Source organism: Mixophyes fleayi, chromosome 1 (assembly GCF_038048845.1).
Source record: "Mixophyes fleayi isolate aMixFle1 chromosome 1, aMixFle1.hap1, whole genome shotgun sequence".
NCBI classification, from domain to species: Eukaryota; Metazoa; Chordata; class Amphibia; order Anura; family Limnodynastidae; genus Mixophyes; species Mixophyes fleayi.
Window position 1 is genome coordinate 404,877,377 of NC_134402.1, and position 24,382 is coordinate 404,901,758.

General features: G+C 38.8%; 1 protein-coding gene across 1 annotated transcript in view; it reads right to left on the minus strand.

Moving 5' to 3' along the window:
• The window catches only part of TMEM232 (transmembrane protein 232), a 189,448-nt gene that overhangs the window by 104,818 nt on the left and 60,248 nt on the right, over window positions 1-24,382 (minus strand). The window contains exons 9-11 of the mRNA XM_075181561.1: window positions 19,076-19,190; window positions 15,783-15,966; window positions 394-572 (exon numbers count right to left, since the gene is read on the minus strand). Of these exons, the coding sequence (XP_075037662.1) occupies window positions 394-572; window positions 15,783-15,966; window positions 19,076-19,190 (478 nt within the window). The remainder of the gene's footprint in view (window positions 1-393; window positions 573-15,782; window positions 15,967-19,075; window positions 19,191-24,382) is intronic.

Consider the following 24,382-nt stretch of genomic DNA (forward strand, 5'->3'; position numbering starts at 1 on the left):
TATTAGTTACTAATAGTTATTATGAATTTGCTTTACTATTAGTTTTCCTATTGCGTTATCTTATTAAGTTATCTCTGATCCCATATTTTAGACTTGGCTTGCTTAATATACTGTAGCATGTTTCAAATACTTTAATCATTGCCTAGCTTTAAACCGATTTTTAGGTGCAGTTTTTCTAATGTTTTTTATGTTAACTAAGGCCAAATTTAATAAATACACTTAATGCAAAACAAGATTAATATCTGGCAGGTGTATTATTAGCTTTAATATTTTGTATTAGCTAAAGGACAACCACAGCTAAAAATAATATCATTCTATGATAGAAGAGTTTGTAACATTTGCAAGTATAGTAAATAAATGTAGCCCATAATGACATTTCTATTCAATACAAACCTCAGCTATTTTCATAGCATCAATGACTTGGGAATCTCTTTCTACAATTTTTCTTTGGTCCAGTGCTTTCCATATTGCATTTCTGAGGCCATCTCTGCTCAAATCCCACTGAAGTTCATAACAGAGTTTAACCAGATTGTAAACTGTACAGTAAGAAACAATCCGGTTTAATTGGTCTTCTGCAACAGATAAATCACAATCAGAGATACAGGAATTAAAACAACCTAAAGTCAAATAACAGTCATATACAAGAAGAATGAAAAATAGTTATCAGGCCAAAGTTCTGTCCCATGTATATGAACAAAGAAATTATGGAGCTACAACTATATGACCCTTTAAAAAACTACGCCCACAACACAAAGGTTTTTTTATTATGCATAAAAAAATACCTTCAATTATTCGGTTGCATTATTTTAAAGGACCTATAAACCTAAAATAAAAGGTGACATAGAAGAGAATTAAAAATATATTTCCCTTGTATATAGCAGACACCCTGTCAGCAGGGGTGCCTGGGCCTTTACTGGAGCTTAATAGTTTATTTATTTTTTCCATTTTTTTGTTATTACTTTTTTGTTCCAGCGAGGTGACATGTGCACCCTAATGCACACCCACGCAGGTGGGAGCTAGTATAAGGAGGAGGGAGGGAACTGACAGCTGCTCTCAGTCCCTGGACAGTGTGTGACATCACACACTGTCCCACAGCCGAGGAGCTCTAAATCTCTCAAGATTACATAATCTTACAAGACCAAGAGCTTTCCACTCTGCTGGATGTTAGCAGCACAAGCACAGCATCGGTAAGTATAGTGGGCTGGGGGGTGTTATAATGTGTCTTCGGGGTGGCGTGATGTGTCTGGGGGCTGGAGTGCTGTGGAGTGATGTGGCTGGAGGTGGCATGGCATGATGTGACATGATGTGTCTGGGGGTTGACAGTGTGTATGGGGGGGTGATGTGATATATCTGAGGGGTAGCGTGATGTGTCTGGATGTGGCTGGGGGGCATGATGTGGCTGGGGGTGCGTGATGTGGCTGGGGGGCATGATGTGGCTGGGGGGCATGATGTGGCTGGGGGTGCGTGAGGAATGTAATGTTTTATTATAATGTATGTATTATATATGACGTGATGTGGCGGGATATGGCAGGGAGTGGCAATGACACTAATATATGACTAAATCGTGATTAATTGATGAAATAGTGATCATTGTTTTAAATTTGGCATGTTCGGCATTTGTCCCATGAAGTCAAAGAGAATTGAGTCTTAATGACTGCATGATAAACTGTATCACAACCAAAAATCCATAACAACAACCTTTTCAAATTCCATTACAGGAGAACCAAGTTACTCAAATGTAAAACCAAGTCTTGTTGATTTCAATGGTAACTAAAAAACAAATAAAGAATACGTAAGTGAATTAAGATATAGCAGTAAATACACTGAAGTGTTATTTCTAATTCTACATTTTGTTTAATTGATTACATAAATGCAATAAGGTAGAGCAATCAATCACATAATAAAAAGTAATAAAGAAGTAATAAAATAAGTTGCTCTAAAAATCTTGCTTTGCCTCTTTCTCTTATAATTCCAACTTCCTACTTTACCATGACAGACATATTAAGCATTTCTCCTCAGACTCCACGTGACCGCAGCATTTTAAACTTTTAGGGTAGGCAACACAATATGCAGTCTATGCAGTATTAGCTACCAACATATTCAATTTTGTTCTATTTAACAAATAGAATACATTAAAAAAAAAAATAAGGTAACCATCTTGCATTTATTCATAACAAAAACAGAGCAATAAAATGTAGTACAAGATTTAGTTAATAGTGAAATGCTGCTGTGAGAGCTAAAAGTTGGGTAGCACAGTGGCTTAGTGGTTAGCACTTCTGCCTCTCAGCACTGGGGTCATGAGTTCACTTTCAAATTTGCATGGGTTTCCTCCGGGTGCTCCAGTTTCCTCCCACCCTCCAAAAACATGCAAGTAGGTTAATTGGCTGGTATTAAATTGACCCTAGTCTGTGTGTGTTAGGGAATTTAGACTAAGCTTCAATGGGGCAGGGACTGATGTGAGTGACAAATATTCTCTGTACAGCGCTGCGGAATAAGTGGTGCTATATAAATAAATGAATAAATAAATAATGATGATGATGATGATGATGATGAAAGTGCTACCCAGGGATATGGAGATGAGCCTCAGTGTTATCAGAACATTGCTGGGTTTTCCTTTGGGAATTCCGTCCCTTTGCTGAACAGGCTGGGAGTGCATCCCACTATGGCACGGGGACACCACACTGCTAGAGTCTGGCCAGTTTGGTGCTGGTTACAAATTTGTGGGAGGTCCCTACACTTTTTGCTCCGCCATTAGAGGCAACCAGCCCAGGCTATGAGTGCTGGTGTTTGGTTCACTTTCGCGCTGGGGAGGTATTTATTTATTTTATTTTTATAACACTGCAGAGATCCATGCTGTTGATCAGCAGCAGCAAAACAGATCTTTGCACTAGGGGTACTTGGACATGTAGCCTACTCAGCATAGGTGACGGGGACGGGTCACACCTACCATTAAATGCCCCCGTTCCACCTCTCCAGGAGTGCAACTTACATTACACTTACACTGGACATTGGACATACCTTCAACTCTACATGAGCCCCATTGTGATTATGGTTGTAGAAAGACATAAATAAAATGAATATTTAAAACATTCAGATTGCATATCTAAATGAGTTGCCAGGTTTTCTTCTTGCATTTTGTTTTCTACTGAAAAAGGCACTTTAATGTTATAGCATAATTTAATAAAAACACAATCTGAATCACTATAATTTCATCTTTGAAGTCTAATAAATATTTAATTGTATGATATAAAAAAATTACATTTTTCTTCAACCAGCTAAAAAAAGATCCATTATTTTTCAATATCTGTGGCCTGGTGTATACGCTTTCTCAATTTAAATCAAATAATATAAAATATTGCATACTGCATGCTCAGGATGCTGGGGGCTATAAAAGCTGAATATTTTATTATATGTATAGGAATAGTTTAATACCAGTGCTTCTCAATCATTCATGTAGAAAGAAAGAAAAGCACATCTTTTTAAACAGTTTTATGGCGACCATATTGCTAACCATAATTCTGTCCCAACATCAATGATTGAAATATTTATACTAAAGAAAATGAAGACATATATAAAATAAAAGTCATTGGGTTGTTCAGCTGATACTGTATATCAAGCAACTTCCTTAAAGGTACATAATACTAGAATATTCAAACATTATGTGCCTGATTCATCTTCGGATGTATGTCCAGTTTCGTTCAGTATTTTGCATAAAATTTCTCTGTGCACGCTCAGAAACAGATCTATCATCTGTCAGTTACATCTGCCCTGGAGCAGATGCAAATCTTATGTCTAAAAGTAAGCGCACTTCTTGCCTGAATCTGCATGGGATCTCCTTTACTGTACCTTGGCTACGTTCATCAACCCCTTCCCTATATATATATATGACAGGCACATCCCTTTAGCTTTAATTACGCCCTGGCGCACCACCAGTGTATACACCACAATGGACATAAATAACAAATAATACAACTTTAGGAACTTCATGCTCTTAAAAAAGCAGAATGAAGCACTCTGAATGTTGTTGATCCTGGCATAATCTGACCATTATTTCATTAAGTGCCCTTCTGAAGCATGTATATATATATATATATATATATATATATATATATATATATATATATATATATATACTCTCACTCACACTCACTCTCTCACACTCTCTTTCACTCATACTCACTCACTCTCATGCTCTCTCACACTCTCACTTAATCTCATATTCCAATTCTCTCACTCACTATTTCTCACTCACTCTTTCTCTCGTCTGTATGTACTGTAGCATTGAGTCTACCAGTGTCTGAAACTGTGCAGTAGAGATGCGGCACCATTCTTTCATATGAAAGTCACTTAGCTGATGCCTGGTTGATGATGGTGAAACATGTTGTTTTGTCCTAGAATATCATATAAATGCTCATTTGGGTTTAGATCTTGTGCCTCATGTTATGTTCTGGCCTTCTCAGTTCATGCTCACAAAACTATCATGCAAACACACATGCTTTGTGGATGGGGGCATTGTCAACCTGGAAGACTCAGCACCGATCAAGAAAGAAATGCTACAACATGTGATGATCACTTGGTACCATTAAGTAACGATTATCATTGCCCTTGCCTTCTAAGGAAATGACTGCACCCAAACTATGCCATGAAAATGCGCCACAAGGCATTACGGACCCACCAAAACCCTTGACTGTGGAAGCAAACACTCAGGACTGTAGAGTTATTTAGGTTAGCACCACACATAATCCATCTAATCATATCACCTTCCTCCACTGAACTCACAAAACATGCAGGTGGTTCCTGCACTGTGACCTGACTATGATATCCTACTACGTTAAGTTCTCAACAGTCTTTTTTTTTATTAAACTGGTGACTTGAGCCACAGTTTAAAATTAACAGTCAATTGATTGACAGCTGCTTGACTGTTTTGCCTAGTCCTTTGAATCAATGCAAGTTACATGCTGACATCACCTTAGATAATGTTGCTCATGCAGCAGTTTTTGCCACTAAAGCTCCTGACAAAAGTCATTGGGGCCTTCTATTACAGCCATGATTATATAATAGGTTATAGTTATGGCCTTACCTGTGAGGAGTTTGTGTGTTCTCCCCGTGTTTGTGTGGGTTTCCTCCGGGTGCTCCGGTTTTCTCCCACACTCCAAAAACATACTGGTAGTTTAAATGGCTGCTAACAAATTGACCCTAGTCTGTGTGTGTGTGTGTGTGTGTTAGGGAATTGATACTGTAAGCCCCAAAGGGGCAGGGACTGATGTGAGTTCTCTGTACAGCACTGCGGAATTAGTGGCGCTATATAAATAAATGGTGATGATGATGATAGCTACATAATTATAGACAACTAGGTCCAGTATTTTTATACATAGCCCTAACCATGCTGGAATGTTATAAACTCACATCTAAGATATCAGTTTATACTTGCTATTGGAATATAATTGTACCTGTGTGTGCTGCAACATTATTTTCATCCCAATGCCTGATGTTTGTCCTTCTTTATTTATTCTTTTCTTCTCCATTTTTCATATCAGTTTGTAAAACATATAAATAAAGCAAATTTAAACAAGAAGACTAATATTGTAAATGTCCTTCACTGTGGGCCTAACAAATGATGTAGTTCCTTACTTGGGGACTATGGAAGCTATTTATAAGAGACCTATTTATGGAAAAAATGTTAAATGGTGGTAGATAATATTTTATAACAATGTACCTGTTTTCCTATTCTGCATATGTACTAGAGCATTGCCCGAACCCACATTTTCATTGTCCATACGTGCAGATGTGTTGCATTAAATTTGCCAATGTTTGGTCTGAGTCTGAAATGTACATGTGCTCCAGTTTGGGAGTCAATCTGATATTGAAGAGTGGCCCATTATTTTGCTTCTCCCAGCACCAGAAACTTGATTATAAGTGAGTTATCAATCTTGTATTTTATCCTTTTTATTTTATAAGAAACCATTGCATTATATTTGTATGTCATTTGACTAATTGTTTTATCTTAAGCATTGTGGATGTATTTTCCATATTAAATTGCACTTAATAAGTTCAAGTCTCTGTGTTCTAATGAATTCACATAACAGTTTGGTCAAAATGCTACAAATCTGAAAAACTGTGGAGAACATTATGGTCTATGTTAACACTGATTAAAGTAAAAAATGTGCTAGATTAGTTCTAAGGGAAAACCAAAGGCTTCCTAAATAAGAGTGTCAGCTCTTCATAAAAAACCTTGGTGGTGGCATAGTTGGTACGGCAAAGCTTGTGTGTTGCATAGATAGGGAATGATTTAATCATTTTAGACAGACCAGGTGGTTGTTTTTTATTAACCCTTTGCCACACACACATCATGCAGGCTCTGGTGAGTGCTGTTCATGACAAATTTTATGCTGGACAACTGGAAGCATGTCATTTCAGGGCATTAACATGTCAGTCTTATTTGCAACTAAGGATGATTTTCAGTTTATTTTAGAAGTTCATTAAATAAACCCTCCAGTCTTGATAAAAGTACAGTAATTTGATGGGCATCCCTCCCCAACATTTGCTCCATTTATCAGGGTCCCCGCACTATCATACAACCAGAAACATTGACAATTACATTCGCTGCTGCTGGTGAAATCCAACACTGTGGCTCTAATTAAAAGCCCTAAAGCCAATGTCTGATCTTACTTGCCAAGGATAGAGCCAAGTACAGTCAACAATTTTTCACAGAGGTTTCACCATGTGAGCGCTAGGACCCTTCAAAATAGACATAACAGGGTAACAGGGCAGAATACCCATCAAAGTACTACTATCCTAAATAAAGTTGGAAATCTTTTAAATGTATTTAATTTAAATGCTTTCTTGAATTAAAAAGATTTTGTTTAATGAAAATAAAAAAAAATACACAAAACTAGAAAGGATTTTGCAAAATTTCACAATGTAATGGTTAAATTGTATATCCATTTAATTGTCCACTTAGTAAAATGATGTATAGATTTTAATATGGTCTGTTCATTTACCAATAAAACAGTACATTTTATTTCCATTTTTCAATACCCATCTAAGATTTATTGCGTCAATATTGTTTTTTTTATTTGTTCCACTTAATTGCTTCAGTGTAATATAATAAACATGGCTTCTGCATACAAATAATTGCAACATTAAATATATTATTCTTGTCAAAGCATTTTTTTGTTGTTTAAAATGAAAATAACTAAACAGCAAAAATTGTGAAACTAAATATAGCATAGATATGAACTGAAGAAAAAAGATTTCTACCAACACATTAATGTGGATAAACTAAATGATTAAACTAGGTTTTAGAACTTAGGTATGTATTGAAAAAAATGCCCTAACAGTATAACTTTCGTATTTTTATTTCAAACTTTTAATTGGCCATTTACAGTATACATATTTGTTTCAGGGATCCCCATGCACTGCACTGTTGTGACCCATCAAGGAATCAGGACCCACAAAGGAGGACCCAATTTAAGGACGCTGCAGAAGAACCCTGCCTCATTCCCTCATTATAACAACACTTTGACCTGTCAACGAAATGGTCCCAGGGCACAAGGACTGATACTGGGAGATTTAATGATGGCAGTCCGTATCGCAAGCATTATTAGTATAAGAAAGGTATTTCAATCCAGGGCATTTATTCTCATGTATGCCTTATTTTGTAATGCCAGCTGATTTAATGTTGAATTTATAACCTACTCTTTATTGGGCTTCATGGAAATTATTTATTCTTGACTCCGTCTTACTCCAATATTATATGACAGCTTATTTTATTGCCCTCTATTTTTACATGTTTATATATTTTGAATATTTTTCCTCAATACAAAGTTATTGCATAAAAAAAAGAGAAAGGTATTTCAGTATAACATTATATATATTAACATGAAGGTTAATATTTGCATACAGACTCTTAACATACAACTGTATACATTTTACCAATTTAATAGCAATAATATGGGGAATTTGCAACCATCAATAAAAAATAAATCAAATTAAATATATTATTAATTAGAAATAATTTTGTATATTTTGGGCCTAATTTGGGTCCCCACTGTCAGGAACCCCTCCAGCCAGTACAACAAAACCCGGAATCTGCTCCGAAAGTCTGGTGTTCACTGGAGCCCCTAGTGGTGGGGACAGACTTGGCTGCAGACAGACAGAGGGTCGTGAGATGTGTACTGACTGGGGAGAAGCCAGGGATATTGTGAAATAGCATACAGCGGTAGTGAAGTCCAGGCAAAAAGGTCAGGGCTGGCGACAAACAACAAATCCAGGAAACAGGCAGAGATCGAGGTCACAGGCAATACAGCAGAGTCCATTACACGGTCCAAGGTCATACACAGCTAGATCAATCCAAAGGCAGAGAAGGGGAACTGAGCAGGGAGCAGGTAAGTATGCACAGAGCAGGAACTATAACCAGCAGTGAGGCCCAGTCCTCACTGCCTTAAATACTATGATGGACAAATCAGAAAGGAGGAGGACAGGGCTGACAATGAGCCTCAGGAGGCTGCTAATTAATTACTAGCTGGGAACTAGCATAGGTGATAAGATAACCAGGAAGCATGTATAAAAATAAAAGTGAACCAGTTTAAATCATATAGGAGCTCCCCCTGGTGTTGGAGGATGTCACTACACCCTCCTGCATCTATGCAACAAGGATAATCCCAAAGAATAAAACCAGAGCATAGAAATAGAGCACACGCCCGGCTGCTAGATCACGCCAGGATGTGGCGTACCACCGCGGCTCGTGACACCCACAAATAAAGTTTGAGAACTGCTGGTTGAAACTAGAGATGTTCACTGACCCCTGTGTTCTGGTTTTGGTTTTGACAATATACCGTATTTCCCCATGTATAAGACGCACCTTTTTCCCCACAATTTTAGGTCTAAAAACTGGGTGCGTCTTATACAGTGGTAGTAGTGCTTAGCCTGTCAGATGCCTCCTCTGTCCGGTAAAGTCTTCTTTCTTCTGTCCGTTCTGATCCTGATGCTGGAAAGTCGCTTACCGCCCTCTTCTCGATGACCGGATGTGGTGGGTGAACCGCAGTTGGAACGCACACTTCCGGTTTCTGCATTTGGCGTTTTGTCCAATCAGGACTTTGTCAAAGTCATCACGAAGAGGACGGTAAGCGACTTTCTGCTCCACGGGAGGTTTCTGTCCTCCCTGAGCTAGCCTTAGGACACCTGCGTTACGGTTTGACAGGTGTACCGCCCTTCCGGTTTCTGCATTTGGCGTTTTGTCCAATCAGGACTTTGTCAAAGTCATCACGAAGAGGACGGTAAGCGACTTTCCAGCATCAAGATCAGAATGGACAGAAGAAAGACTTTACCGGACAGAGGGAGCATCTGACAGGGTAAGGCAGAATTAGCAAAAGGGTTAGAACTCTGTCTCTCCTCTGTGTACCCGCTGCACAATTACTCTGTGAAAAAATTGAGGATAATGTTTTTTGCAGTCACCAATTGCAAAAAACTATAAACATTATCCTCAATTTTTTCACATGATTTATACAGGTGCGTCTTATACAGTGGAGTGTCATATACATGGGGAAATACGGTAATGACATTGGCAGTATTATTAGGACATCAATTGCAATGTAGACAGTATTTATTAGGTTGACAATTCAAATGTATACAGTATTATCCCTAACTTGAACCCTATCTCTAGACCTGTCCCTATCCCTATCTCTAGACCTGTCCCCATACCTATCCCTAGACCTGTCCCTATAGCTACACCTGTCCCTATCTACCTAATCATACTGTCCACCATGTGAATTGGCGACCTAATAATACTGTTCAAACCTGAATTGTCGACTGACACAAAAGATGATCGACCAAAGCCTAAATGTCAAATAGTGCAAGATGGAATTGACCTTGGGAAATATGTTAAAAAGGTTTAACAAACTCACACACAAACAGGAGGGGTAGCAGGTACAGTTTAACAAACCATCTCTTGCTTCAGTTGGTGGCAGGGCAAATTAAATTGTTCTTGTAGCTGCTGCAATATAAGCGACAGAGCAACAGCAAAAACACACAGCAGTTCATAGCACATGTAGGAAACAATGCCACACAGCAGTAGCACAAAAGAAAAGTGGTGCAAGATGGAATTGTCCTTGGGCCCCCTCACCCACCCTTATGTTGGATCTTAAAAAGGACATGCTCACTTTAACAAACCAAACACTTCAGCGACAAGGAGTGCCAGTTTTGTGGCTGAAGTGCTTGGTTTGTTTGGGCCCCCACACAACAAGCTAACAATGGGCTTAAGGCAGCTAAATTACCAGTGCTGTGAATGAACTCTACAGTGAAAAGATGTTGTTGTCATCATCCTCAGCTGCATCCTCACCAGTGTGTACATCATCCTCACACAATATTAATTCATCCCCACTTTCATTCACCATTACAGAAGTCTCTGTACTTTTATGTAATTGCCGGTAAAGGCCTTCATCATGGAATTTGTAGTTCATTTTGATAAAAATCATCTTTTCCATATTTTTAGGAAGTAGTCTCCTACACTGATCACTGACAAAGTTCCCGGCTGTGCTAAAAACTCTTTCTGAGTACACAGTGGAGGGTGGGAAGCTTATGTATTGCAAAGCGAGTTTGTACATGGGTCTCCAAATTGGATTTTTTTTTCCTCCCACAATGTAAAGGGACTCTCTGACGTGTCTATTTCAATGCTGTCGTTAAAATAATCCTCCACCATCCTTTGGATGTTAATAGTAGGATCAGGTGGAGTTACAGCTGAGGTGTTTCGGTATTTGGTCAATTGTTTTAGACCAGACCAGATGTCAAAATATTGTGCTGAGTCATCTGCATCATCCCTTAAGTCATCCAGTTTTTTTGTAGCAGCAGTTGCCTGAGAAACTGAAGGAGGAGACGCTGTCCTGCCATGTACCACTTGAGCTGTCAACTTGCTCACCGGGAGCTCCTTGCATCTCTTGAGATCTAGGTCAGTTGGAAGCAAAGAGAAGACATAGCTCTAAAACCTAGGATCAAGCACAGTCGCCAAAATGTAGTGATCTGATTTAAAAACCCTGAAATCTAATGGGGATATTGTGATTAAGCCCGCGGATAAGGGTGAAGCTATTGTGATCATAGATAAGTCTAATTATATTGCAGAAATTGACCGACAATTAACAGATGGAAACTAAAAGGATAGGATAGTCAAGGATTTGATTGGTTTAATTGAAAAACATAGGAAGAAAGGAGTAATTGGGGATGATATAGTAGATCTTTTAACACCTAATAATCCTGCTATACCATCCATATACATTCTCCCCAAAATTCAAAAGAGTGTAACTGCACCACCCAGTAGACCTATCGTAGCGGGTGGGAGTTCAGTGACATCCAATTTGTCAATGTATATTGACCATCTATTGCAGCCATATATGACCGGTGGTAGTCACTTTAACGGTGCTGATAGACTGATATAGAGGTCGCAATTTCAAATGACGTCAAAAGACGCTGCCGTTCATACTGCTGATCGGGATTTAGTATGACACTGTCGGGTACTTGTTGTGTCATTGGTAAGGTCAGTCATCATTTATTATCAGTCGGGCAAGTTAGTTTAGTTTTTGTGGATTCGTGATAGTCACTGTCGTTTACACCACCGAAATTAATTCGTACCACACCCTATGTGACAAGTATTAGATCCTAGCTGAAGGATACACAAGATATTTTGAATATATTCAGGGGAATCGAAGGGCAAGAGAATTGTTTTTTTGTAAGAGCTGATGTATCTTCATTATACACCATCATTGAACATGAACCAGGATTGGCTGCTATTCAAAAAATGTTAGATAAGAAGAATGTCAATATGTAACTTCAAGATTTCATTAGTGAGGGAATACATTTCATCCTCAACAACAATTATTTTTATTTTGAGGACCATTTTTATTTACAGAGAGTAGGAACAGCCATGGAAACCAGGTATGCCAACATCTTCATGGGTATAAGGGAAGACATGTATATTTGGAGTTGCGGGAGAAGGGAGTCAGACCTGATGCCCTGGTACAGTTATATTGACGATATAATTTGGCAAAGGCCGAAATCGAGAGTATTTATAAATTGAAAACGTTAGCTCCAGATGGACTTAATATGGAGTTTGAGCTTAAGTGGTTCCTATAGCTTTATTTATATTGATTATATTAAACCATGCCAATATAGGGTGGAAAGGTGATCTTTTGTTTGACATGATTATATGTAGGGATTAGAAGGATATTAGATGTGATCGGATATATTGATCCAATTTTTGGAATTCAGTTTATAAAAAATATGATTGCATTTGGTGGATACATCTTGTTACTAGGAGCATGATCATTTCCTGTTACAAGGATATGGAATACATAATCCATCATAAAATGTATTATTATAAATTAGTGTAGGTGCCAATTAGATGGATTATCTATTATGTTATGATTTCTTTTAATTACACTATTATATTCAGATTGGATTACACACAGCGTAGTTACATAGTGACTGATAGATTTTGGTCTGATAATTGGACAGTATATATATATATATATATATATATATATATATATATATATGTTTATTTCTAAGCAATTGTTTTATGTTTAGATTGGGACTTGATACCGCAATGTCACTATAGTGATTTTTGATACCGTTTTAGTCTGTTATGTAGTAGGACATTTTCCTTTAACCTATTATCAATGCAGCATGTTTCTATGTATGAAGCAGGCTATAAAATCTGACACTGTCTCTGCTATTTTACAACTGCTCCTCCCACCTGTGTAACACAGGTTTTTGTGAAAAGATAAGTAGGGTATTGAACAGTGAAGGTTTTGTGTATATAGTTTTAGAATGAAAAACTTGTGTTCAGATTTAAATTTGATAGTGTGGTCACCATATTATTGTTAGGTTCTTTTTACTATTCTTTGGAGATCTGACTGATCTTGGTGTGAACTGGGGGATCTGGTGGCTAAATATCCCAGTCTTTCAGTAATGATAAACAATTGTCTGGTGATGAAATTACAACAAGAGTTTCATTTCTCTGGACAAGAAAATTAGTCAGGAACCCCCAACGATATTGGATGTTAGCCGATCTCAAAGTTGATGTTATCTGGGAGAAAGTTTTAATCAAGGTAGTCGTCGAGATATCTGGGAATAGCTGAAGGTCACCTAATTGCCCGCTGGATGAGGATGAAGGCAGGGAGGCTCTCAGGATCTGTTCTTTAATTCGGTAGAAGTGAACCCTGAGGATAGTATCTTTGGGAGACAAAACCGGAGCATTGTTAGCCTTGGGCAGATGGTGGATCCGATCTCTAAGGAGGTCTGTATCAGACGCTAATGGTAAGAGTTTATGGAACAGATCAGTGGCATACTGGTACAATCAGGGCCGCCATCAGGGGGGTACAGGGGGCACTGTTGTACCGGGCCCGGGCTCACCAGGGGGCCCGGTACAACTCAGCTCAGCAAAGACTTTCCTGGGGCCCGCCGCTGGTCTCCGCTATTCTGTCTTCAGCCTGGCTGTCACCGTGACAGCCAGGCACCAGGATCCGATCGCAGGGGTGGAGGAATCATTCCCCCTGCGATCATGTGATCTGTCACAGGCAAAGCACATGATCGCAGGGGGAATGAATCCTCCACCCCTACGATCGGATCCTGGTGCCTGGCTGTCACGGTGACTCACCCAGCTCTCAGAAGGACTTTTGCTGTGTCTCCATTTACAGTAAGCCACTCAGTGTATTCACGGTGACAGATTCTCAGACAGTGCTGCTGTCTGCACATGTGAGGGCAGATGGGGATCCCAACTTATTAGCGCCACCTACTGGATCCTCCAGAGATTAGCAAGCTGGATGATGCCGTAAGTGAAGCTAGGTGATGGTGGCCTCAGCTTCTGGTATCGCTGGGATGGGGAGATCACCTCCGGAATGCTGCTCGGTCTGGTGCTGATACTCCGGTGACCCGCTCAGGTAAGTGTTGCCCGCAGCTGTGTCAGGAGATGCAGGGTGCAAGGAGCCTCTCTGTTGAAGGCAGTCTGTTTTATCTCGTCAGCGGGGATGTGGACTAGTTATACTGCCAGGTGTCTACCCGTACAGGGGTCTCGGGGGCCCAGAGCCGCAAGAGTGAAGCAATGCACAGTGAGGGGGACTCGTGTGATTCGGTCCTGTGAGCGAAGTCCGCAATATCAGAACCCCCAGATACGAAGGCGACAAACTTCTCGATCTCCTCAATCTACCAGTACTAAATGCAAGGGAGGTGTCCCCGAATAAGCCGGGCAAGTACAGTCAGAGAGGGAGAGCTTTTCAGACATGCGACCATCCAGTATGGCTGTTAGGCCACGCCTCCCCATAGTTTCTTTTTACTAATAAAGTTTCTTTGAATGAAGCAGGCTGTTCAATTTGATGTTGCCTATGTCATTTTACAGGTGCCCCTCCTACTTGTATTAAACAAGTTTTTGTAGAGGGATAAGTATGGTACTGAATAGTGAAAGTTTTGTACACATTCAGATTGGATATCTGTACGAAAAAATTATATGTTTTAAAACGATTTTTGGGATGATATTATCTGTCTATCTGATTGGTTGATGCACGTATAAATCAAGACTGGCTGGAACTCCGTGTATACCTTGATAAAGACCCCAGAAGCAGGGTTGAAACGTGTTGGTGAACACAGAGCAACAACCAGACAGCAGTATCCACTATTCGAATAGAGGGTGATTGTCCAGCTGTTATTGCCCCGGCTTGTTCATCTTCATGCTGGTTTCATCTTATATCCGGTAGGAGTGCATCTATTGATCTATTTAAGGATTATTATATTTCTAAATAAAATGCTGATGTTACCCTACCGATCTGGTAGGAGTGTATTTTATTGTTTTATATGAGATTGTACATATTTGTATTTGTTGTGAATAAATTTACTTTATTTTATTACGCTAGATCTGGTTTTCTCTTCTCTCTCCCTTATGAGTGAACATGCACACATTATGAAATAATTGTATGAATACTAAAGAAAATAAAGAACTTACAACTCTATTTGATCTTTCTTTCGCATATCATTATATCTAGCTCAAACATTTTAAATTGCTCTACTGTAATAGCCTCTACCACCTCTGATGAGAGGCTATTACAATTATCTACTACTCTTTATGTGAAGAAGTTTTTCTCAAATTTCCTCTGAACCTACTTCCCTCCAGAGTCAGTGCATGTCCTCATGTTCTAATACTTTTCTTCCATTGATGAATGTTTCTCTCCTGTACCTTGTTAAAACCCTTAATATATTTGAAAGTTTCATGTCACCCTTTCCTCTTTGTAGTGTAGGCCATGCATCATTTTAGTTGTCCTTCTTTGTACAGTCTCTAATGTATTTATACGCTTCTGGAGATATGTTCTCTAGAACTGAACACAGTATTCTAGATGAGGCAATATCAACTGTATTCAGCATTTTAAAAACTTTTTCAGGCATACAAGAGACTGTTGACACAAGGGTCTTGTTTTAACCAATGAATATTTGCCTGACTGATTTGATGATATTTGTAGTGTAATCAGAACACAGCTGCTGCAGATGGAAAGTAGTTTGATTGGTTAACATTTTGACATTTTTCAAATTCAGCAATTGAACTAGCAATAACTTCAGTCTGTTGATGCAGTGCCCACACATTCACATCTTACTTAACATACAGAATAAGAACTAAGAACTGCCAAATTTCAGCATCAATATGTAGAAGGAATTGGTAATAGAACAAAATATTACTAGTAACCTGATTGCCACAACAAATGCTAAAATTAGTTGAAGACAGTTTTAGGTAGACTATGTTTACTTACTAGATTCTGATGTGTTTGGAGGATTAAAGTGTAATAATCCATTTAAACTGCCTTTGTTGCTTCCATCGTTCAAAGTGCTTTCACTCTGGAAGCCAATATATGCATGCTTTTTAATATCTGATGTAGTCCCATGCATGCAAATGTCTGCCAGCACTGAAGTGTAAACACTAATAACTTGCCACGCCTATGAAGAAAAAATACATCATGTATAGATTGAGAACTATAAAGACACAATTAATGTAGAGACAAATAAGGAGAATTTCTATTCTGAAAACAGTATTTAATATCACATTAGCAAAAAAAAATTCATACTGAAATAATACCAAACATACTAATGAACTAGTTTTGGAGGTTTATCTCTATATGCTCACAGCTGACCTCCTATTTTACTACGTCTTTTTTTACCTCTGTACACTAGTACACAATTTCTATAGCCCCTGCCTACAGATGAGCATACAGATTTACACATAGTTGCCTAATCTCCTGGAATGTCCAGGAGACTTCCGAATTTACTCTCCTGCGCCGGTTTCCTTCCACAATCCAAAAACATACTAGTAGGTTAATTGGCTGCTGTCAAAATTGACCCTAGTCCAGTGTTTGCTAAATTGTGACACTCCAGCTGTTGTAAAACTACATTTCCCAATATTTGCCAATATATAGCAGCTTATTGCTGGAAGGGTATGCTGGGACTTGTAGTTTCACAATACCTGGAGTGTCACAGGTTAGCCAACACTGCCCTAGACTGTGTGTGTGTGTGTGTGTGTGTGTGTGTGTGTGTGTGTGTGTGTGTGTGTGTGTGTGTGTGTGTGTGTGTGTGTGTGTTAGGGAATTTAGACTGTAAGTTCTAATGGGGCAGGAACTTATGTGAGTGAGTTCTCTATACAGAGCTACGGAATTAGTGGCGCTATATAAATAAATGATGATGATGATGATGATGATGGATAGCTCATTCCTCTACACATAATAACGTAGCCTCTATTAAGTTGCTTTGCTGTGCCTTTCCCCAGAACATTTCCTTTTCCTCCCACAAAATACTGAAGCACTATAAATGTTTCTATCACTATAAAGTACAGGTACAGGTCAGTCTTATTTAATATGTTCCTCATCTTTTCTGAATTCCTTGCCTTTCTGGTCTAACAGTTTTAAATTCAACATATGGGTATAGGTAAGTAATAAGGCTGGGTATAGGTAAGTAATAAGGCTAGATGTAGTTACATATTCTATCTTACATTTTATTAATACAGATTCACTGTATATATATATATAAGCAAATCAGCACTAGGGCTTAGCCAACATGACTATTTTACACAGAGGCAGAATTATGTACACTAGACACATGCTCAAGGTTGTTACCTTATTGTTGAAGCAAAAAAACATGGATTGGATATAATGAAATGAATGTGAGGTGAAAAGGAGCATTAAGTGAATAAGGAAAAAGGGGGAATGGGAAAGGCAATGATGCAGAATAACCCATTATTAACTACGTCAGAACAATCTCAATACTTATCACATAATTAGACCCTGGAATGGGATTACTCCACTAGCTCAGCTGGAGGATTTATGAGATTTTAATGACAGTTCTCATGCTCAGTAATTGATTTTTGATACTTAGGGTTAGTTAGGACAGCAATGTAAAATAGTCAAACATTCAGTAACTGAGACACCAGCATCTAGGAGTTTCCTTTATAAGCCCAATATCAACTTCAAAACTAAAAATATGCAAATATGTAAATAATTCTCCATATACTAGGCAGCACCTGCATCAGCAATCTTTATATGCCAATAATACATTTTTTAATGCCCTCAGTTTAGACATATTCCTCTACAGCATCACTTTTTCATCCATCAATTATCCAAAAGCTGTGCTCCAATTCTAAGGATTTCTGACAACCGCCTGTACCATGATGTGTATTGTATTCTTTTTCAGAGTAACTCTCTTCAGCATCCCAAAGAAACCAGGTCATTCTACTAACCAGACCCCGCAACTACTAATCTCAGGCAATAGATATTAGTTACCCCAACACTCCCAGAAACAACGAGCAAACCGATTTCAGATGAGAACCTGTAACTGAACATTTGCAGTGGTCAGGTTGCTAACAAACTGCCTAGCAATTAGACAGCAGTGGCATCATGGGAGGAATTCATGGCTTTCATTCATATTCTGTATGGGTATTGAGAAGTTTCTGGTTCTCAGATAAATTATTTTATATATGAAGGTTTCTGGACAAGGGGGTGGTTTCATCCTCCTGGATGTCTTCACTGTTACTCAGCAAAGTGTTATATTTTTTCCATGACAATCAAACTTAATTAAAATGAGAATAAAAATTGAAGGTGACCTCTTCTAGGGTGGCAAGGATATAAATTACCTCTCAGATAGAGAGTCTGGATCTGATTAAAGTCTGTTTGATTCCTTTGCTGGTCTATATCAGCTATGTGTGCATGTTACCAGTATCTCTTCACAGAAAGGTCTACAGGATTTTTCCAACTTAAACACATTAGACAACTCCTGAGAATCTCCTTAAAGATAAGGTTTGTTGGTTAGGTTTTTTTCATTGAAACTCCTAACCATGGTAATAGGAACCTGAATAATTAATGAATGTAACTGTCCTTGGGAGGAATCGGGAAATCTATGCAACATTTTCTGTGGAATGTTTCAAAAATACATGTCCTGCCAGGAGGTTGGTTCATAATATTCTTAGTGAGATACAAATGGTTTGAGTTCTTGAGAATAAGAAGATGGAGTGGCTGACCGGGATGACTGTAAGCTCCAATGGGGCAGGGACTGATGCGAGTGAGTTCTCTGTACAGCGCTGCGGAATTAGTGGACCTATATAAATAACTGATGATGATGACTGTGGAAAGATTCCAGGTTTTATCCTCCATAAAGTCCTAGTAATGCCCTACACACCACACCTTGCTATTTTGTATTCCACTTAGTATTGTTCTGAAGGGAGTCAAGCAGCTTTAAGATGCCTTGACAATAATGTATATATTTAATATTGGTGACTAGAGTAAGGGAAAGTAAAGGGTAAATCATTTACACATAAAAATAAATGTAAGTTTTCATCTTCTTTTTTAAAGTCAAAATAGTAAGCACAAATTGATTGTTGGTTTTCAACAGTACAGATAATGGAGGCATGGTGAAAGAGCTGAAAATATGGTACTCAAACACTAATTTAAAATGTATTCAAGCACAATGCCTACAACAATGTACATTTTACATGTAGTTTTGGAACTGCTATTAATCCTGGAGTACTGGGACTTTTATTACAATTGCTCACAAACCATTATACCTGTTCTTGCAGATTAGACATAAGGTTGCATCCAAGTTCCAATAGTATTCTTAAACAGGAAATTTCTATTTTTGCAGCTTCTCCCAAGATGAATAAGGCAAGAAGTGAATCCAACCTATAAAAGAAACATAACAATAATGACATAAATAAAATCAATTGCTCCAAGTAGTATATACTAAAAGGGTAGATGTGTAGAATCCTTTACAGCAGTAAATGATATCTTATGTCATGAACTAGGGCAAGTTTTCAATTAGGGCAGGTTTAGAGCAATCATAAGTTTACAGAAAGTTAAATTTAGAGCCCTTGTTGTATTTGGGAATGTTCTACTACATTCTGCTTCTTGATAAGGAGCATCACTGGTTAGATCAGTTTAATGAATCGCAATTTCAATTTTTAATAGGAAGTTGTTTAAATTATTTACAGTTCAATCTAGCTACATATCACAGATGGCACATTAAGCAATAAAAATTCCTATGCATCTATTTCCCAAATGACTGTCAAACTTAATTTCCGTCTACTTACATACTTGATAAATTATGGAAGCTTAAAATACAAAAATAAGGTGTAGAAGCATAGAGCATTTAAGAAAGAGAAATGTTAACTTTAAAAACTGCCTTGATAATTCACACAAGAGGTATAAACAGTGAAATACAATGGGCCTGATTCATTAAGGAAAGGAAAGCAAGAAAAATTAGTAAGTTTGCTCCTGGACAAACCATGGTACAATGCTAGGGGTGAAAATTAGTTTATTATTTTGTATGCATAGAAAATACTGGCTGATTTTTCATGTAGCACACAAATATTTCAGGGTTTATATTTCATACTTAAATTTAAAGTTGATCTAGGACATGCCTAAACCTAACTATAAATCTATCCCCACATTTTAAATGTACCTTCCCCTCCGATGCAACATGGTTTTGCCAAGGTGCTCCTTTTATTTTGCTTTACTTTCCTTAACGAATCAGGCCCAATGTATTAATGATGACAATAGCATGTAATTCAACAACAAGTTTTGAGAGTTCTTTTTAACAGTATTATCAGCTGTATTAAATGTAACATCCACTGCCCAAGGAGTACCAGAATTTTTTAGACCGGCATCACTGGGCAGGGGTGCACGCAGGGGGGGGTTTCTGGGTCTCCAGAAACCCCTCCCCTTCGCTAACGAAGTGCCCCACATAGCGGCACTGTACTATATAGCAGCCACGGCGCTGTCAAAGAAGCATGCGCCCGCGCATGCGCAGCAGCTCTCTCGCTTTTTTTTGGGGGGTGGGGGGAAACCCCCCTAAAAATCTTGCATGCGTCCCTGCTGGGCTAGAGATGCTCAGGCTCGGTTTGCCCGAAAACCGAACACACCCGAATTTAGCAGATCCAAGTACCGACTTTCACGCGCCCTCGGAATTGAAAACAAGGTAAAACATCATTGTTACATGATCGGATCTCGCGAGTTTTGGATTCTATAAATACTGCCCTCAACGGTGATCCAGCGCCATTTCACAGAGAGACACAGAAGAGGTAGCATGGTTCTTGGCAGTCTCTAGTGCAGTTGGACAGTGTCATAAGTAGAAAAGAAAGAGGAGGGGTAGCAGTGTTCTTCAACGTCTCCAATGACATTCAGGAGAGCTCCATTGCTTCATTGCTAATTGTCATTGCTGAAATAGAAATAATAGAGCTGGCAGGCATGGTCTTCTAAATCTGCAGTCACATTGTACAGTGTTATATAGCTAACACACAAACAGGAGAGATCCATTGCTAACTGTCATTGCTGAAATTCAAATAATAGGGCTAGCAGTCTTGGTCCTCTAAATCTGCAGTCACATTGTACTGTGTTATATAGGTAACACACAAACAGGAGAGCTCCATTGCTCTATTGCTAATTGTCAATGCTGAAATACAAATAATAGGGATGGCAGGCTTGGTCTAAATCTGCAGTCAAATTGTATGGTGTTATATGGCTAACTTGCAAACAGGAGAGCTCCATTGCCAATTGTCATTGCTGAAATAGAAATAATAGGGCTGGCAGGCTTGGTCTTCTAAATCTAAATAAAGGTGGATTTTTTGGACTTATGCCCAGACATGACAATGACCTTCTTCTTAACACTGGCAAGAACTGCTTCCACTGGTGCATGACTTGCCACAGTAAAGTTCATTAACAGCACTGTTTGCTTAAGTGCCTTAAGCCCATTGTTAAATTGTTTTGCGGGGGCCCAAACAAACTAAGCACTTCAGCCACAAAAGTGGCACTACTTGTCGCTGGAGTGATTGCTTTGCTAAACTGTACATGTCATTTTCAATATCTTACATAAGGGTGGGTGGGAGGGCCCAAAACAATTCCATCTTACACCACTTTTCTTTTCTGCCACTGCTGTGTGGAAATGATTCCTAGATGTACTATGAACTACTGTGTGTTTGTATCATTGCTCTGTCGCTTAGCACCCAGCCAGGTCGCTGCTGTCTTTGTTTAAAAGTGTATGAAAAAAATATTGTGACCTGTGAGGTGGTCAAAATTGACTGCAAATGACTTGAAATTAGTATTATTGAGGTTAATAATAATGTAGGTGGGGGGGGGGGGCAAAATGATGTGATTTTATAAAAAAAAATATAGGGATTTTAGAAAAAAATAGGGATCCAAAACCAAAACTCGCAAGGGCAGTTTTGCCAAAACCAAGACACGAAGTTAATCCAGATCCAAAACCAAAAGCAAAACCAGACCACGCGGGTCAGTGTACATCTCTACCCTGGGCATATCCCTGGGCAGCACCAGATGCCCCGAGAAGGTCTTCTGCTATTGGCTTTTGGGAAAACCATATTTCTCAACTGCCTCAGTTGAACAGACTGATGGGAGAAAATAGAATACAGACCTATGCAAAACTGCAATCTGGTCTCTGGCGAGATGATCAACATGTATGGATGTAGGAAGCGTTCCAATGGAGAACAGCACAAGTCCAGCAAATGTAAGCAGTGACGTACCCTCAGAATCAGTAATTCTAAATCACACAGGACCTTGTGATAATTGTGAGACAGTAGAACTGGAGATCTCCAGCAGTAGACTAAGATCCCACTGAGAAGTGACTACAACTTGTTCTTGAACTTATTTAATAGACCTACCTAATCAGCTTTGATTGAGTTAAACCCAGCAGAGCAGTTCACGTGTCAGAGACAGAGGGTCTGATGCTCTGTTGTCTGCAAATGTGTCCAAAAAGCTGCACATAAAAACAGCATATTTACACCCAAATACTGAGGCGTAAGATGCATCCAGCATTGTATCAGTAGCATATGTGCCAGGTTTACATCAGGCATATATACAGAAACATTATATACACAACCAGGTTATAAGCACAAGAAAAGTTTTCTAATCTTTGTTTTGCTAACATAAAATACATTCCCTGTTCAGTTTGATGTAAATAAACAACTCTCTATAATACAGAAGATATAATATTATTTAATGTGTATTAATGAAAGTAGCAAAAAAAATGTATTTTACAAATCATATAACATATGCACGATCAATGAATAAAGCACCTATCAGTTTCAGAGGTGAATGCGCAAGCAGACAATCAGAAACGGCTAGTGCTGGCGATAATCATCATCGTCAGAATGTATCTGCATTAGCCCTCAAGCACCCGCAATTGATATGGTAACTGACTGGCATATACGCGTGTCTGCACAATCTGCATCTCTTGATCATGAACACTCCCTTACTGTAATCAGCCTTCGTTAGAACGTCCCTTCTCTTCTCCATCCTGCCCCTCCAGTCGCAAGTAGTTGCAAGTGTCAAATATGAGCAAATCTGCATACATGTATCTGTGTGTGCAGGTTTTTTTGTGCACATTACAAATTTACAGAGTTTACTGTATGCAAACGGGATATGTCTAACTCAGCATAAGAGTCAGAGTCACTGTGCTTTATCTTTACTACCTCCAAACAACTGTAAGTGGAGCAAGATGGGCTCCTCTTGCCCACCTGACTAATAAGAGGCATAAACTATATTCTTTAAGCGCACCAACAGCCACATCGGTATTAGAGTTACATTGCTCAGTAAGTGTGAAAGTGATCTATGTGATTCTTATAGTGACAGCTTCAGGTGGATACACTGAAACACCAACAGTCAGTGGACCTTTAACTTTTAAATATTACATAAAAATAATTACCCATGTCCAGGCTGCCTGGTATACATTATGGAAAAATTTTGGAAGGGGGGGACGTTCCCTATTAGTGATGAAAGATCATAAAAATAAAACATAGCAATAAAGCAAAAAACTTTGCATGACATTATTTTTGCCAATAGGTGTACTGAAGTCACAACCTGTAAATCCATTACCTCCTTCCACCCGATATAAAATGCTCTGCCCACAAACTTAATTTTTATCTACTATTGCAGTTCATACTTGCCTACTTTCTGTACCACCCCTCCGGGAAATCCAGGAGAGGAGGTCCAAAGGGCAAGTGTACAATTGCGTTATTACGCAGCTGGGGGTAGGGTCATGATGATGTGAACTGCGTAATCAAGGCATGTCCAGCGAGGCCTCATGATGCAAATTGCGTTATCAAGGTCCCACCCTCTTTTCAGGAGGAGAGATGGGATCAAGGAGGTAGTTTACACTCCCAGGAGTCCCGGGGTTCCCCAGGATTCCCTAAAATTCGAAAGTCATGTCGGGCTGTGTCTTGTCAAGAACAGATGACACACATGACTGCGCCTAGTGTCTCACTCAAGTGGAAAGATGTAGCTTTCCAGCAATATTTAAATACATTTTAAGTTTAAATTAATCTAGAAAGGTATCATTAAATGGCAGTAGGTTGGATATTGTAGTGATGGTTTTCTACTGTTGCCATCATGTACATTTTTCCAGGATATCTGCAAGCCCCCAAATATAATCGCACTCCCATTTCACAGGGGTGACTCCAAAGACCAGGAAGGGGACATGCACCTTGAAAGAGGCGAACTAATGCAAATAAAGAAGCAGTGTGGGTCTGCCATTTTACCGGTTTGTCAAGCCCTACTGTCCACAATAATTGCTGTACACAAAGGACAATCCATTTGGATTTAATGTGATCAGGTATAGTAAAAACACAGGTAAAATAATGAACTTTAGTGTATAGAAATTATAGAATTATATATGCTAGTACATTATATTCAAATACATATACTTTAATATGGAATTGGTCCCCCCTTTGCAGCGATAACAGCTTCTTCTCTTCTTGGAAGGCTTTCCACAAGATGTTGGAGTGTTTCTGTGGGAATTTGTACCCATTCATTATGTAGAGCATTTTCAGGTCTGGCACTGACGTTGGACAAGAAGGCCTGGCTTG